At 47.5% G+C, this 16,380-nt stretch overlaps 1 protein-coding gene and 1 long non-coding RNA gene across 2 annotated transcripts; one reads left to right on the plus strand and one right to left on the minus strand.

Moving 5' to 3' along the window:
• The first annotated feature begins 1,417 nt into the window (after positions 1-1,417).
• Positions 1,418-7,724, plus strand: LOC127340079 (protein DETOXIFICATION 33-like). The gene is given in 9 exon segments (XM_071827490.1): positions 1,418-1,636; positions 3,247-3,309; positions 3,311-3,792; positions 3,930-4,016; positions 6,770-6,825; positions 6,919-7,158; positions 7,250-7,367; positions 7,448-7,535; positions 7,635-7,724. Coding segments are annotated over 9 exon segments (1,443 nt in total).
• LOC127344635 (uncharacterized) lies at positions 1,739-2,793 on the minus strand. The gene is made up of 2 exons (XR_007878107.2): positions 1,983-2,793; positions 1,739-1,906 (listed from the first exon to the last, which is right to left on the minus strand). It is a non-coding gene; the product is annotated as an uncharacterized lncRNA (long non-coding RNA).
• Positions 7,725-16,380: the final 8,656 nt, after the last annotated feature.

The raw sequence follows: 16,380 nt of genomic DNA on the forward strand, positions 1-16,380 counted from the left end.
CAAACTGGATTTGTGGTTGCATAAGAACTCGAAAAAAACGCACAATATATTAAAATGGCCGGGAGAAAATTCTACACCCAAATTCACTGGGATTTACCCAGTTAGCCAATTTTTTGAATCGCAAAATTTGAAAAGAGCAGAAAGATACGGCAAAGTCAAGATTTTTTCTGCAAAACTTAAAAATTCAAAAAAAAATTCTATGGCGCACCATATGCCCATGCGCCACATAATTTTTGAGCCAAATTTTGAATTTCGGTGGCCTCCTCCTCCACTTCTCCTTCTCCTACTCCTCCACTTCTCCTCCTTCTCCCTTTTTCTCCCTTCTCCTCTTTCTCCTCCCTTCTTCTCTCTCCTCCTCCTCCACCCACACCCGACGACCTCCACTTACTCCGGCGACCACCTCCTCCTCGACCTCCTCTGGCGACCACCACCACCTCCTCCTCCTCCGGCGAACACCACCACCTCCTCCTCCTCCACCCACCCACCACCACCACCTTCTCCTCCTCCTCCGGCGACCACCACCACCACCTCCTCCTCCTCCTCCATCACCTCCTCCTCCTCCATCACCACCACCTCCTTCGGCCGGCCTCCTCGGCATCCTCCTCCATCACCATCTAGATCTAGATCTGGCCGCCATTTTTTAAAAAATTCCAAAAAAAATTATTTGGCGTATCACCGCTGGGTGCGCCACAGAAGATATCTGCGGCGCATGACTACCTAGTGCGCCATAGAAGTTTTAAAATTTCTGTGACGCATGTAGACATACGTCACATAATTCAAATATCTGTCGCATGCCAACTGTAGCGCAAGGGATATGCGCCACAGAAATCCAAAATGGTGCGCCACAGAAAAGGGATTTCCTAGTAGTGATATGCACTTAGGAGTAGAATTGAATTTCCGAAATAATGATGTCATGATATCATAGATAATTAGATATGCTCTCTTGGTACAAGGCAGCGAGGACGCAAAAGCGAATATGCTCTTCTCTTCTTGAGGTACCGAGACAGACGAAAGAAGAGCAGAACAAAATGTCGAGCTCCAGAAAACCTTTCATCATCTCTCATTTGCGGTTCCTGGCTGGCTGCAATTCTGCAAACCTTGACGGCCATTGGACTGAAGCGGACGGTACGCACACCTAAAGTCTAGAGCGCACGAGTTAACGATATTTGCAAGCCTGCAACTGAGCTTGTATTGCACGTGGTCGCGGGAGCGAACACATAAACAAGCTCGGATCACGATAGCTGCGCGGCGTCCACGTTGCGCGACCGCGAGCTCCCACGACAAGCTCGGGGCATGCAAACACACCGAAGCGCCGGGATCGGCAGCTGAAAACCTTGGACCCCAACCTTGACAGGCCGCCGGCCGGAGTGGATGCACGGTTTGTACGGACTTCAACCAGCGTAGTCCGGACTAGCAGATGGTGGTGCCGGAGTCGGAGACGGGGGCCGGCCGCAAGATATGGTCGGACGAGTGTAAGAACCTGTGGCACATCGCTGGGCCGGTGATCCTCACCGGGGTCTTCCAGTTCCTGATCGGGTTCGTCACTGCGGCCTTCGTCGGCCACATCGGCAAGGTCGAGCTCGCCGCCGTCTCCATCTTCAACGGCGTCGTTGAGGGCCTCGCCTGCGGCCTCCTGGTACTTCGCTAATGATAGATTTTCCCAAGATCAATGGATCAGTGGACACACCTCACACTTCTCACGTCGTACACGATGGAGGAGAAGAACACACACACACAGTTTTGGCGGCACCCGCACTTGTGCCTTTTCTGTATATCTTCTCGACTCCCCAATGAATTCAGCTGATTACATGGCTTATATAGCCCACAACGCACGCATACACAGCCAGGCAGAACGGCCTAATCCTATTTTTACTCCACTAACTACCCACACGATCAACACTAACAGCTAGCTGATCCTATCGCTAACGGCCACACAACTCTGGCCATCTTGATCCATGCATGTAGCATCCACTAACTAACACTTGACTAATCCTAACAACACGTGTATGCAAGTACTCAACTATATGGCTGGCAGTCTAGCCGCTGCACTGCACTCCCTCTATCACTGCGTGCTATGCTCTCTTGCCGATACCTCTCTGCCATGTTTACATGCATACATCTAGCTCTAACATCATAAATACTAACTAACAAGATTAGTTTCAACAATCACCTCCCTAATTTTGTTGTTCTTATTTCTCTCTTGAAGCCCATGGACGTCGATGTCATCGATTGCACCTCGCAGATGGCCGCCAATGCCATCTTGCACACCGATTGCCGCTGTCGTCATTGGCCTCACCGAGAGACGCACCTCCTACACCTTCACCGCGAGCACACCGCCGTGACGCGCTTGCTGCTGCATGTTCGCCGCCGGTGCCGCAACTCGCCGGTGACTCGCCTCCAACTTCGCCACCGGTGACGCAACTCGCCGGTGACTCGCCTTCATGTTGTCGTCGATGCCGCACCTTGTCGACGACTCGAACACGAACGATGAACTCATCATGGTGATGGCCTCCGCGCCATGGCCATCACCTCCTTGCAGCCGTCGGCGCGCCGTAGCTCGTGACGCAGCGTCACGACGACGACGAACCCTTGGCAACCTCAACGCACCTCGCTCTGATACCACATGATAGATTTTCCCAAGATCAATGGATACACGCACGCGAGTACGCAGTGGACACACCTCACACTTCTCACGTCGTACACGATGGAGGAGAAGAAGAACACACACACAGTTTTGGCGGCACCCGCATTTGTGCCTTTTCTGTATATCTTCTCGACTCCCCAATGAATTCAGCTGATCCACAACGCACGCATACACAGCCAGGCAGAACGGCCTAATCCTATTTTTACTCCACTAACTACCCACACGATCAACACTAACAGCTAGCTGATCCTATCGCTAACGGCCACACAACTCTGGCCATCTTGATCCATGCATGTAGCATCCATTAACTAACACTTGACTAATCCTAACAACACGTGTATGCAAGTACTCAACTATATGACTGGCAGTCTAGCCGCTGCACTGCACTCCCTCTATCGCTGCGTGCTATGCTCTCTTGCCGATGCCTCTCTGCCATGTTTACATGCATACATCTAGCTCTAACATCATAAATACTAACTAACAAGATTAGTTCCAACAGCTAACCTATGCAATCACCTGGCTACCCAGAATATTTTCACTCCGTCGATCATTAAGAAAAGCATCATATTCGTTGTTCCTCTGTTCGCTGTCGCGTGGCGCAGCTTGGCACGGGGAGCGCCCTGGAGACGCTGTGCGGGCAGGCGGTGGGAGCCGGGTAGCTCCACACGTACGCTCGGCGTCTACATGCAACGGTCGTGGATCATCTGCCTCGCAACGGCCGCCGCCCTGCTCCCAATCTACGTGTTCACTGACCCCATCCTCCGTCTGCTTCGGCAATCGCCGGCCATCTCGGCGGTAGCGGGGCGGTACGCCCGGTGGTGCGTGCCGCAGCTCTTCGCCGACGCCGTCAACTACCCCATGCAGAAGTTCTACCAGGCGCAGAGCCGGGTGTGGGTCATGACGCTCATATCCGGCGCCGTGGTCGGCGCGCACGCGCTGCTTAGCTGGCTTGTCGTGGCCAGGCTCGGGCGTGGCATCGTGGGCGCGGCCATAGTCGGCAACGTCTCGTGGTGGCTGCTGAACGCGGCGCAGTTCGTGTACATCGTCGGCGGTTCGTTCCCGGAGGCATGGACGGGGTTCTCTTGGAAGGCGTTCACCAAACTCGGCGGCTTCATCAAGCTCTCGCTCGCGTCCGCCGTCATGCTGTGGTTCGTAAATCCGTTGCTTCTTGGTCAGTTTTGTATGGATGATGAAATTCTTCACCGTTTGTGTTACAGCTAGTCCCGGGTGACCTATATTTTTGTTTTCTTTTGTGTTTGTATTGTGGGTGATTTTGGTTCTGCAGCCTGGAGATGTGGTACTATACAGCACTGGTCATTCTTGTGGGTTGCTTGAAGAACCCGGAGATTCAAGTTGGCGCTGTTTCCGTATGGTTAGTTAGTTTACCTTTTTTTGCGTTCTTTGTATCTTTTCAGAACGCTTTACTACTCGAAAGTTTATATCATGAATATACAGTACAAAGAGATTACATCCAATCTCTACATAGCTAGTCGATACAAAGCTCAAGAAGCTACCATGTCACGTCTAAGCTGGTGTTGGAGGGTTAATCTGAAGATCACGTGGTCATTCATGTGGAATAAAAATATTTTTCACCATGTCTTTCAACCGTATAGACACATCCAAAAACAAGTAGAAACGGCAAGCATATTACGGCAAGCTCCCACTCTAATTATAATTCCATATTTTTATCAATATTATCAGAACTATTTGCAGCATTGCGTGGAAACAATTTGGATGGCTCCTTTGGGTAACAAAACTCCTACTTTGTATTTCTTGCCAGTTGCGTTTTGCAAGATCCTTCTTAGTAAGGATTACTGATTTACATATATGGCACGCAATTCTTTTGATTTTTAGTGAATTCTTTTGATTTTTAGTGGTATATGTATCTCCTAAGTTTTCTTATTGGTTGGTATATCCGATTGGAATAGTACTCTATACATGGATCACAAAAAATTTACCACTCTCATGTAGATTACATCAAAATTTGTCAGCCCCTTGTGACAATCGGACCAAAGCAAATCGCGCTAAAAGAGCATTACATGCCACTAACTTGGGCCCAATCAAATATCTTGTGAATAAACTATTTGGAGGGCAACCCTTCAAAATCGTGACTATTGTATTGCTCTTGTGACGGATAATATTGTATGAAGCTAGATATTGATCTTGTAGCGTGGTATTACCTATCCACTTATCTTTCCATAATATAATCTTCAAACCATCCTTAATATCAATCTATTAAAAGAGGAAGAAATATTTCTTTGTCTCCATCAGATCGGCCCAAAAATGAGAGTCACTCATCCTATAAATTTGCGAAAGTGCTTTTGAGCCTATGTACTTTCTTTTTGTAACAGTTTGCCACACTCTATCTTTGTTGAGTAACTTAAAGGCCATTTACCAAGGAGGAAAGTATTTTTTACCTCAAGGTCATGAATACCTAACCCTAGTTGATCTTTGGGTCTACAAACAAAATTTCATCTTGTTAGTCGATTTTTTTTCTCACTATCCTTTTGCCAAAATAATATCTAGCAAAAATACTCCTATCTATACAAGATTTTTTAGGCAGTTGGAAGAAATAATACGTATTCAATACCATGTTACCTACTACCGTATTTTTGAGAACTAATCTTCCACAAAAAAATTAGTAGCTTCCCTTTCCAACTACTAAGCCTATTTTGCAGGTGATCTTCTCTTGTTTCCATTCAAAATTTGTTAGTACCATATAATGTATAGGATTACCTAAATAACTAACATGAAATTGTCCTTGTTCGCAACAGACTAGTTTGGTATAAAGAGTGGCCTTGTCCCAGGCCTTCCCGAAACAAAACAACTCTCGCTTGTCAAAGTTTATTTTGACTTCCGGAAGTTACTCAATGAGTGAAAGAAATAACTTCAGGTTCTTCTCAAGGTCATATTCTATGAAGATAATTGTATCGTCTGCATATTAAAGAATAGATAGCCCCCATCTAAAAATATGTGAAACTACCCCTTCAATCTGACCATTTATCTTTTGCGCTTTCAATTATGACACCTAACATATTGGCCACTACCTTAAATAGTATAAGCGATAACGGGTCACCCTGTCATAATCCTTTTTTTCATTTAGAAGTAATGGCCAACGTCATCATTGAATTTTATGACCATGCTATTCTGGAGGAAAAATTATGGATTAGGGGATGCCACTCTTCAAAGAGTACTTTCATTCTCAGAGTTTGTTGGAGAAAATACCATTTGATCTTATCATAAATCTTTTCAAAACCAATTTTTAGTATCACCCAATTAGTTTTTTCCAGAGTAATTCATGGACCGTTTCATGATGAATGACCACACCATCCATGCTGTTTCTTCCTTGCATGAATGTTGTTTGCGTGGGTCGAACAACATGGTCAGTCGCCGAATTAAGCCTACTGGTTGCGGTTTTAGTGGAAATTTAAAATCTAACATTAAGAAGACAGATAAATCGATATTTTTATATCATTTATGCTTCATTAATTTTAGGCACCAAAATTTAAGTGAAACAAGTCCAATTGCCCAGTATGTAAAAAACCGAATAATTCCATGAGGTCAGTCAATGCCTACAAATTGTAGACTAGGGTTTCATGGAAAGTAGATGGCAAGTAGATCTCGAGGGTTTCCGCCGGAAAAGTACTCGACTTCTAGAAAACTAGAGTTATGTTGACAATGAATCGATCCTCTCTTTCTCCCTCGACTCTCCCTTATATAGGAGGCGGAGCCGTGGGTTTCGTGATGTACAAGTTACAAACACCGGGAGACTCTTTGAGTTCGTCCCGTAATAATTACAAGTCATTATTCCTAATACAACTTTATATTTCCAAACTGACGCTTAATTGGGCTTCAGGGCTTCATATTCTTCGGGTCATGGGCCTTCAGTAAACCCCGGGTACCTTCTTTGGCAGGCCCATTTAGGATGCCTATGTCAGTCGATACCTTGTCAGTCATATTGGATGAAATCCCATAAATTATAATAAAACTAAGCTAGAAACTCATCTGAACCAGGGAACTTGTTATGATGATTTTGCATTTGTTGAATAACATGAATAAATCGTTGTCAATACTTGTTATATCTTCTCTAATTTTTCCTAACAAAGTTCAAATTTGTTGCAACAGCATGAACTATACAATGTGGACACTGATGGTATCTATTGGTTTCAATGTCGCAGTGAGGCGCGCAATTGCTCTGTTTTCCTTCCATTTGTTGCTTACTGATGATCTTCTGAGCTCTCAAATGCTCGAATCATGTGTCTCTCCTTTTTTCGGTGTTCGTGTGGCGAACGAATTTGGTGCCAAACACCCGAAAGCAGTTAGGTTCTCGGTCACCGTGGCTATCATCACGTCGGCCGCCATCAGGCTCATCTTCACGCTCGTAACCCTCATGGCGAGGAAGCAACTGGCGAGGCTCTTCACGGGCGACAATATCCTTGTCAAGGAGACAACAAAATTGGGATATCTACTGGCTGCCACCATATTTCTCAACAGCATCCAGCCAGTGTTATCAGGTATTCCCACCACCGATCGACGGATTCGCGTTTTTGTTATTTAGAAAAATCAGCCGTGCAACATGTGTGTTCTTATCATTGGCTATTTCAGGAGTGGCGATTGGAGCTGGGTGGCAATCTTTGGTCGCCTTCGTGAACATTGCCTGCTACTATCTCGTTGGTCTGCCTCTCGCAGCTGTTTTCGGCTTCAGGAAATTGAATTCTGAATGGTCAAGGCTTGCTATGCGCTCTGAATTTTCTTCAGGGTGAAATGTGCTGATTTTTTTTGTCACATGTATGTATCGTGCAGGGGAATTTGGGTGGGGATGTTGGTCGGCATGATTTTGCAGACCCTCATTCTATTTGTGATCCTCTTCAGGACCAAATGGGAGAAAGAGGTAACACCAATTAAGAACGATGTACATACTACTTGGGTAACACCAATTAACTCATATGTCATAATGCCATTTTGTATTTTAAACTATGGGGTGATGCAGGCTATGCTGGCAGAAGAGCGGGTGCGAGCTTGTGGAGGAAACGTTGAGCTGCCGCCTGCCGATCATCCAAGAGACGAGATGAAACATTAATTGGAACACTGGAAGGAATGAGTAGGCACCCACCGAGTGAATTTGACAGGAAATGAGGCACACAAGATCAAGAGAACATGCAAAATGACTGGTTGGCAGTTTCCAGTTATTGAAAGTTGGCGACTTTTGTGTTTATATTTTCTAATGAAGAAGGATAGCAATTGATGCATGATAGCATTGACAACCTCCTAGTGCAACTAGGTCGGCGTCTATGGTGGTGCAATTTTTTTTTTTTGCAGCGTTGCTTATTTGCTCAGCACCGGAGCACGATCAGAGATTGAAAGCCCATAATAATGGTCGAAACACAAAAACAACAAGATTTTGAAAATCTAAGTAACCGTATGACGTGTTCATGTTATCTAGTGGTTCAAGTCATCTCTATTATAATCAGCATTCTGAAAGCACAACCAAATTGCAAAAAACACAAAAGAAGAAAACATTGAAAAAAAGAAGCCCACCCACATATGAAATACATAAACTGATGGAAAAAAAACCTAGCACAAAGGCCCATTCATGTGTCGTGGCTACAAAGCCTAACCCAAGGCATCGTTGCCATACCAAAGCACCCCTAGCTAACGCGCACATGAATAGGGAGACCCATCAAATGGTCGATACCATTGACAAAGACTTACATAAAAATTCAGACTAATTTTCCAGCCGATGTCAACCATTTGGTTTGAATGTCTGAACTTTTGTAAATATAAAATGACAAGAAGATCGTATCGGATGCAAACAGAGCTTGGCTCTGGTGGTTAGGTCCCTTGTGGTGGAACCAGCCCACTCAGGTTCAAGTCCTAGACTTGACATGGGTGTTTGCATTTACCTGGATTTATTCCAGGATTTAACCGGCGCTATGCTTTCAGTGGTAGGTGACGTGCCCGTCAACAGCGAGGCGCCAGTGGTGACTTCGTCAACCTCAAGATATGCCGGTTCAGTCCCTCGGAGGTGCTCATAGGGGTAGGGTGTGCGTGCGTGCGTTCATAGGGGTGTTTGTACGTGCGTGTTTGTGAGCGTCTGCGTTGTACTGTGTTCTCAAAAAAAAAATTATGCACATACAACTTTTATGTGGGTAATGTGAATATCTTAATTATATGGCTCGAATAGGATGTTAAACCTTTGATTGTATTGTGGAAGAAAGCACCTCTTTAGCATCCGCAGCCCGACACAGAGTTGTTGACTTGGTGGACCTTTATCTCAGTCTCTTCCAACAACCAGAGGGATCTATGGACGGTTGTGACTTTGGTATTCTAGGGCCTTTGGCGACACCGGAACGATGTTGTGTTCAACAGAGCAATGTCGGTCGTTGCAACAGTCAAAAGCAAGATCCGTGAGGAGTACGAGAGGTCAAAATTAGTTGGATCTTTCATGGAGAGACATTTGGTTTCCCGCATCTGATGCCAGCTTGGTTGCTAGATGGAGATTAGGGATTAGGTTTCACGGGAGCTAACACCGTTGTTGACAACAATCTTATCATCTCCGACGTTGTAATTGTGTTTGGCACCTATAAACCAACCGCGGCCCACAGGAGGCATGGTGGGTGCACCGAACACGAGCGACAAGGTGGGTCACGATAGGTGGGCCACCCTTGTCATCGACACATCACAATCATATTTGACTTGCACTTTCCTCTTCCCATTTCATTTTTTCGACAATCCGTCTACTTCTCCAGATATTCCAAGAGCTATGCCAATTGTACGTTTTCCTTGTATTCAGTGAACACTTCTACGGGCAAGATGTCAGTCCTGCTCATCATCCCCATGTTCGACATCGCACTCCTCGTTTTCCATGTTTGTTTTTGGCACCATTCTGCGGTTCGTCCTAGGGTCCGTCTTCTACGCCCTTGTTGTATGTGCCTCCATCTTTTGCTTGGTCTACTTCGTGAGGTAGGTAACCATGGCTACAATATAGCGTTGGCGTTGCGCAGGGCGACAACCTTCCATGCTAAGCTTCACCGTGCACTATCCGGTAGGCCAATGTGCAAGTAAAGTGAACCACCTGTGCGAAAACTGACAGCGGCACCCGAGCACAATTGCTCCATGTATTTGAATTTAAAAAAACGCATTTCTAGGACTCCAAAAAATGCAAAAAAATATGACAATACATATTAGCATTTCGAAGACACAATAGAAATTTCAGGAAAAAATACATTGTGTTTCGGTCTACACAAGAAACACAATATTTTGAAAAAAAAGATGAGTTATATATAGAGATTTTTTTTCTTGTTTTGTACCTCAAAATACAACCCAATTTCAGAGAAGCTTTGCAACCATATGCATGAACAAAATAAATTTTTATGGGTTTCTGAAACTCAAAAGTACAAATTCCTAAATTATCAAGTATAGGAAGCATTGGAGTCCGGTTGATGTAAATCCATTGGAGCATGGGCGGATGTAGAGTGTTAGCCATGGGGGGCAGATGCCCCCACTCAAATTTTTGTCCCTTTGTATTAGTAAGCTAAAAACAGTCATTTGCCCCCACTTAGCATGAAATTTTTGTCTCATTAGCACATTTTCGCCCCCTCTTGATTTTGATCCTGGGTCCGCCCATGCATTGGAGCCCTGTTGATGCAAATCCATTGGAGCCCTATAGGGATGCCACGTAGAATGCCAATGTAGGATAACGACGAGGTGGTGGAAATAGAAAGTTGAAAAAGAGTTCGCCTTCTTAGTTAACTAAAGTGTACCTTTGCCAAGTAAGTTCAGGGCGAAAATATGTTGTAAGTAAAAAAAATTAGGTTGAAAATCGGACTTTCATCTGGTTATATAAAAATTAAGATAGGACATCCCGCGCACACGTTGTATTCAGTTCCTGCAAAGCATGCCTCCACTCCCCGGAACTGTAGCAAAAGAAAGGAATTTGCTAGTTGCTTCGTGCTCAGCTTAGTTCTCAGGCCACTTAAAAATGGCCACGCTCAAAGGAAAAGGCAGAAGAAAACGCGTACGGATTCCGATGTATCGATCGATTGCGGCGAGCACGCACGGTCAGGGGGGGTCAGGCAGCAATCAGTAGCAAGCCGTTCGTTGATCAGATCATCAGCGACTGACCGCTACCAGCACTGCCAGTAATCATCAGCTACCGGGGCGCGGTAAAGGGGCAAAGAGCGAGCGGAGCGGAGGCCGTGAAAAGGAGAAAAGAAAACAAGCAGGCTCGATCGACGCGAGAGGAAGCGGCCGGCCCGGCACGGATCTCCACGCCGGCGTCGGCGTCGCCCCGTCCATCATCGTCTCCGTGAGTCAAACGCAGACTCTTCTCCGTCGCCGCTCGGGTCGGGGTAAAACTCAGCCGGTTTTGCTTGCCCGCCGCCGTGCGGTCTCGCAATCCGCACACTCCGCCTCGTAGTCGGTGGCGCTCTCCCCTTCCCTTCTGTCCACTCCTGCGTGTGCGTGGCGCGCAAATAAACTACGGCGTCGCGCGATTACCGTTGCTTCTGGCCTCCCTCCCTCTCTGACTCGTGGCGCCATGGAGCTCTGGTCTGAGCTCATGGAATTTGTTTAAGGATGGCCCATGGTCCCTCACGAGGCTCGGATTAGTATACTTGTCTGCAGCAGCTGCAAGCACAGAGCTGGGACTTGGAGGCACAGATGGATGGACAACGGACAAGACATGGATTGCAGCCTTCGCATGCACGCTAATGCTTCCAAAATATAGTATTTACTACCACCATCGATCAACACCAACGGGAGCGAGGTACTAGTACTGTACTCCTATTTATTTACCTTTTTTAGGGAGTGTAGTACTCGATCAACTCCAATGTAATTATGGTAAAGGTACTCTACTGCTATTCTACAACACCCGTGCTTCGAGACTTCACATGCGCAGCTTATTATCAAGGACAAAATTGTATGATAAGAATTAAGCTAGGGTTGAGTAGAATCCGTAGCGGTTGGATCGCCCCAAGGTTCATGCAAGTCGTCTTCTACCTTGCACACCGAGCAGGAGGTGGCGGAGGAGTGTCCATCGAGCCGGAGCTGGTGACGGCGTGGCTGGCCGCGGCGGATACGGTGATGTCGAGGATGGATCTTAGGGTTTATGGTGCAAGTGCGGGGTGCCGATGCTAGAGAAGAAGGGCGAGTCCTAGTTACAGCTAAATCTTATACGAGTTGGGTTGTCCAGGGCACATCGGTGGACCAACTTCCGTGGGCGACACCTGCCAATCCGAATCTCAAAACATACAAGGCCATAGACCATCCTAAATCACTGCGATGACCACCATAGGCCTCATGGGTCCAGCACAAATTCAGAAGAAACCCAAAGAAAAAAAACACGAGTCAAGCACATGGGGCGGTGCGGTCTGCCGACAGTGCCCCGAGCTAGGCTATCGATGAGGTTCGTGGACATCGGTGGAGAGCAAACCAGATGGTCGCATCGCCCAGGGCGAGCTGCTAGACGCGGAGGAGCATGGTCTTCTCCAACAAGGTAGAACAACGAGAATGGCTCACTAGTGATATCACATCCCGCAAAGGCGTGTGGTAGCGCCAGCACATCAGCGAGAGGAGTCGGGGAAGTGAAGTGGACTTAGCAACTGTCAATTTGCCTAGGTGCTTTAAGATTCGGTTATCCACATGTCTCTCGCCGGAGTTAGCCTACCATTCTACCCCATACGACTAGGTCATATAAGATTTATCCTTATTAATTAGTCTTTGGGAACATTATCAGGTTTTAAGTAAGAGTGAGACTAATCAAATCAATAAATAATTTGGTTTGTTTAGCACTACACCAAACTTATCTCCATTAATAAAAAAGAAAACTGCTATTTCTCAATAGACTAAGAACTAAGCTAGTGCTCAATAGACTCCTTGGATTACAGCATTATTCGTGCATTTGACTTGCAAGTTGAGTTGCAACTGATTTGTTTTCAGTTGCACGTGGAGTTGCAACTGAAATTTTCTAGTTACAAGTGAGGTTGCAGCTGTTAGAGGAATATGCGTGTTGTATTACCAGGGGGCCAAAGGCCACAATATATAGTACATGTACAGGTGGAAATATGCAGGAAGCCCTCTAACATATGGGGAAACTACAATATACAGATATATACATCTAACACCCCCCCTCAAACTCATGGTGGATCCACAACACTGAGTTTGAAGAGTAAGAAATCATGTTGCGCTCGAGTCTGTGCCTTCGTAAAGAAATCCGCCAACTGCAAATCTGAAGGCACATAATGAACCGCAACAACATCATCCTGCACCTGAGCACGTGTGTAAAAAGCATCAACACCAATATGCTTGGTCAGCTCATGCTTGACCGGATCACGTGCAATACTGATAGCACCTGTACTGTCAGACAAAAGTGGAGTGGGTGTCGTAACAGAGACCCCAAAATCTGCAAGCAACCACCGTAACCAAGTCACCTCAGCAATCAACAAAGCCATAGCCCGCAACTCAGCCTCAACACTCGAACGGGAAACTGCGACCTGTTTCTTCGTCTTCCAAGCAACAAGCGAACCACCAAGAAACACACAGTAAGCAGAAAGTGAACGACGATCCGTAGGATCACTCGCCCACGTAGCATCCGAATAGCACTGGAGCTGGAGAGAGCTGGAACGGGGAAAGAAAAGGCGACGAGTGATCGTGCCACGAAGGTAACGTAGAACACGGAGGAGATGACTATAGTGAACAGTGGTAGGAGCTGAGACAAACTGACTCAGAATATGAACAGGATAAGAAATATCAGGACGAGTGACAGCAAGATAAACAAGACTCCCAACAAGATGGCGATAACGGGTGGGACTGGGAAGAGGATCACCATCGCAGGACGAAGCTTAACATTAAGCTCCATAGGAGTATCGACTGTGCGCTCATCCCCAAGAGCAGCACGAGCAAGAAGATCCTGAATGTACTTTTCCTGAGAGATAGAAAAGCCATCAGAAGTGGAGGAAACCTCAATGCCAAGAAAATAGCGAAGAGGACCAAGATCAGTCATAAGAAACTGATCACGAAGACGAGCCTTGACGAAGGCAATATACTCAGGATCATCACCAGTAATGATCATATCATCAACATAAAGAAGAAGAAGAGTACGTCCACGAGGAGAAGTGTGAACGAAAAGTGCTGGATCATGAAGACTAGGAGAGAAACCAGCAGCAGTCACCACAGAGGCGAAGCGCTCAAACCAGGCACGAGGGGCCTGTTTGAGACCATAGAGAGAACGTCGAAGACGACAAACCATCCCATCGGGAACAGAATACCCAGGAGGAGGCTGCATGTAAACCTCCTCACTCAACTCACCATTAAGAAAAGCATTCTGAACATCAAGCTGGGAGATGACAGCGGCGAATGTAAGCAACAAAGAAGAAGGGTACGCACAGTAGTCATATGAGCCACAGGGGCAAAAGTCTCATCATAGTCACGGCCGTGCTCCTGCTGAAAACCACGAGCCACAAGACGCGCTTTATAGCGCTCAAGAGATCCATCAGAGTGAGTCTTAATTTTATAGACCCACTTACACGTGATGGGACGAACACCAGAAGGGGGAGAAACAAGATCCCAAGTGCCAGTGCGCTCAAGCGCAGCGATCTCCTCAGCCATGGCAAGCTGCCATTCAGGATGACGCTCGGCATCCCGATAAGAAGTCGGCTCGGAAACGACAGAGAGACCATACTGACTAGGAGAGTAACGAACTGGAGCACGACGCTGACGCACAGGCCGTGAAGGGGGAAGCTCATCTGCAGAAGACAAGTCATCAGAAGAAGAGGAAGAAGGAACGGCATCGGAAGGAGCCGAAGCTGGAGAACGAGGAGTACTAGGTGGACTAGACGAACGAGAGGATGGCGCCGAGGGGGGCGCATCAGAAGTAGGAGGGAGGGGAGGAGGAACAGCAGGGGGTGCATCCGGAAAAAGAAGAAAAGAGATATCATCCACCGGGTAAGTACCCGAGGTGGGGCGAGGATAGAAGGGACGCGTCTCATCAAACGTGACGTCACGAGAGATGCGCATCCGACGACCAACGGGGTCCCAACAGCGATAGCCCTTATGCTCATCACTGTATCCGAGAAAAACACACTCAACAGACTGAGCGGTTAGTTTGGTGCGTTCACGAGGAGGCAGAAGGACATAGCAGACGCAACCAAATGAACGGAGAGTCGAGTAGTCTGGAGAAACACCAGAGAGACGCTCGAGAGGAATGCCACCCTGTAGAGCAGCGGAAGGCTGAATGTTAATGAGGTGGGCCGACGTAGCAACAGCCTCAGCCCAGAAATGTGGCGGAAGAGAAGAAGCAATCATCATAGCACGGGTGGTCTCAAGAAGATGACGATGCTTACGTTCGGCGACGCCATTTTGAGCATGCGCGCCGGGACAAGAAAACTGAGCGAGGGTGCCCTCCTCAGCAAGGACACCACGAAGGTGCTGGGAGATATACTCACCAGCAGAATCAGCACGGAACACGCGAATGGGTGAGGAATACTGAGTGCGGACCATGGCCGCAAAACGCTGATAAATAGAGAGCACCTCACTGCGAGAGTGCATGAAAAACACCCAGGTGTACCGTGAAAAATCATCAATGAATAAGATATAGTATCGATGGCCCCCTTTCGAAGCGAAGGGAGCCGGACCCCAAACATCTGAATGGACTAAATCGAACGGTCGCTGAGAGACAGACACACTAGTAGGATAAGGAAGCTGAATCTGTTTGCCTAACCTACAGCCCCGATGTGTAACGACCCATCTCCAGAGACAGACCCCAGAAGGCCACGATGAACCAAAGACGACAGTCGAGAGTCACAAAGGTGACCAAGACGATGATGCCACTGCTGAAAAGAGCCGGTGACAGAGGCAACAACCAGAGGAGAACTGGCAGATGGAGTGGCAGCGGAAGGAACACGAAGCCAGTCTAACTCCCAAAGCCCCGGAGACTTACGGCTACGAGGGCCAGCTCCAACCAGGGCCTGTGTGCGACGATCCTGAACCGCACAAGACTCAGCGTCAAGAATGACGCGACAACCAGAATCGGTGAGTCAAGCTAGCAGAGAAAAGGTTCATCTGAAGGCGAGGAACATGAGAAACATCAGGGACAGAGAAAGAGGGAGTAGAAAGGGTGCCACTACTAGAAACAGGAATAGAGGTACCATCAGCCGTGACAACACGGACAGGAGAAATAAGAGACCGAAGAGCAGACAGAATAGAAGACTCAGAGGTCATATGAAAGGAAGCTCCAGAATCCAGATACCACGGGGACGTACCTGACTGTGTAGAAACTGGTGGTCGCGCAGTGCCAGAAGAGCCCCACGAGAACCAAGCGCCCGGCGAGGAAGAGTCCGCAGTAGCGAGCAGACCACGAAGACCCCCGAGAATGTCCCGATCGTAGAGTGCAACCGCAGAAGATCCCGAAGAGCCAGCTGCCGACGATCCTAGAACTGCTGACGTAAACTGGGATCCCGCGTCCAACAGGTGAAGGAAGTGTGGCCAACCTTGCCACAGTAGGTGCAATAAGGACGAGGGCGGAGAATCGGACCGCGAGGCTGCTGACGTAAACTGGAATCCCAAGCATCAAGCAGGCGGTGAAGCTGCGCTATCTCATGCGCAGAGAGAGGCGCGACTGGAGAGGTCGACGTACAATCAGGGGCCGACGAGGAGCTATCAGCCACACGCACAGAGGCCACCAAAGGGGGCGGCGGAGAGCAACATGCCGATGAAGACAGATTCGGCAAAGCGCGGTC

This window comes from Lolium perenne, chromosome 3 (genome assembly GCF_019359855.2).
Source record: "Lolium perenne isolate Kyuss_39 chromosome 3, Kyuss_2.0, whole genome shotgun sequence".
In the NCBI taxonomy this organism is placed as follows: domain Eukaryota; kingdom Viridiplantae; phylum Streptophyta; class Magnoliopsida; order Poales; family Poaceae; genus Lolium; species Lolium perenne.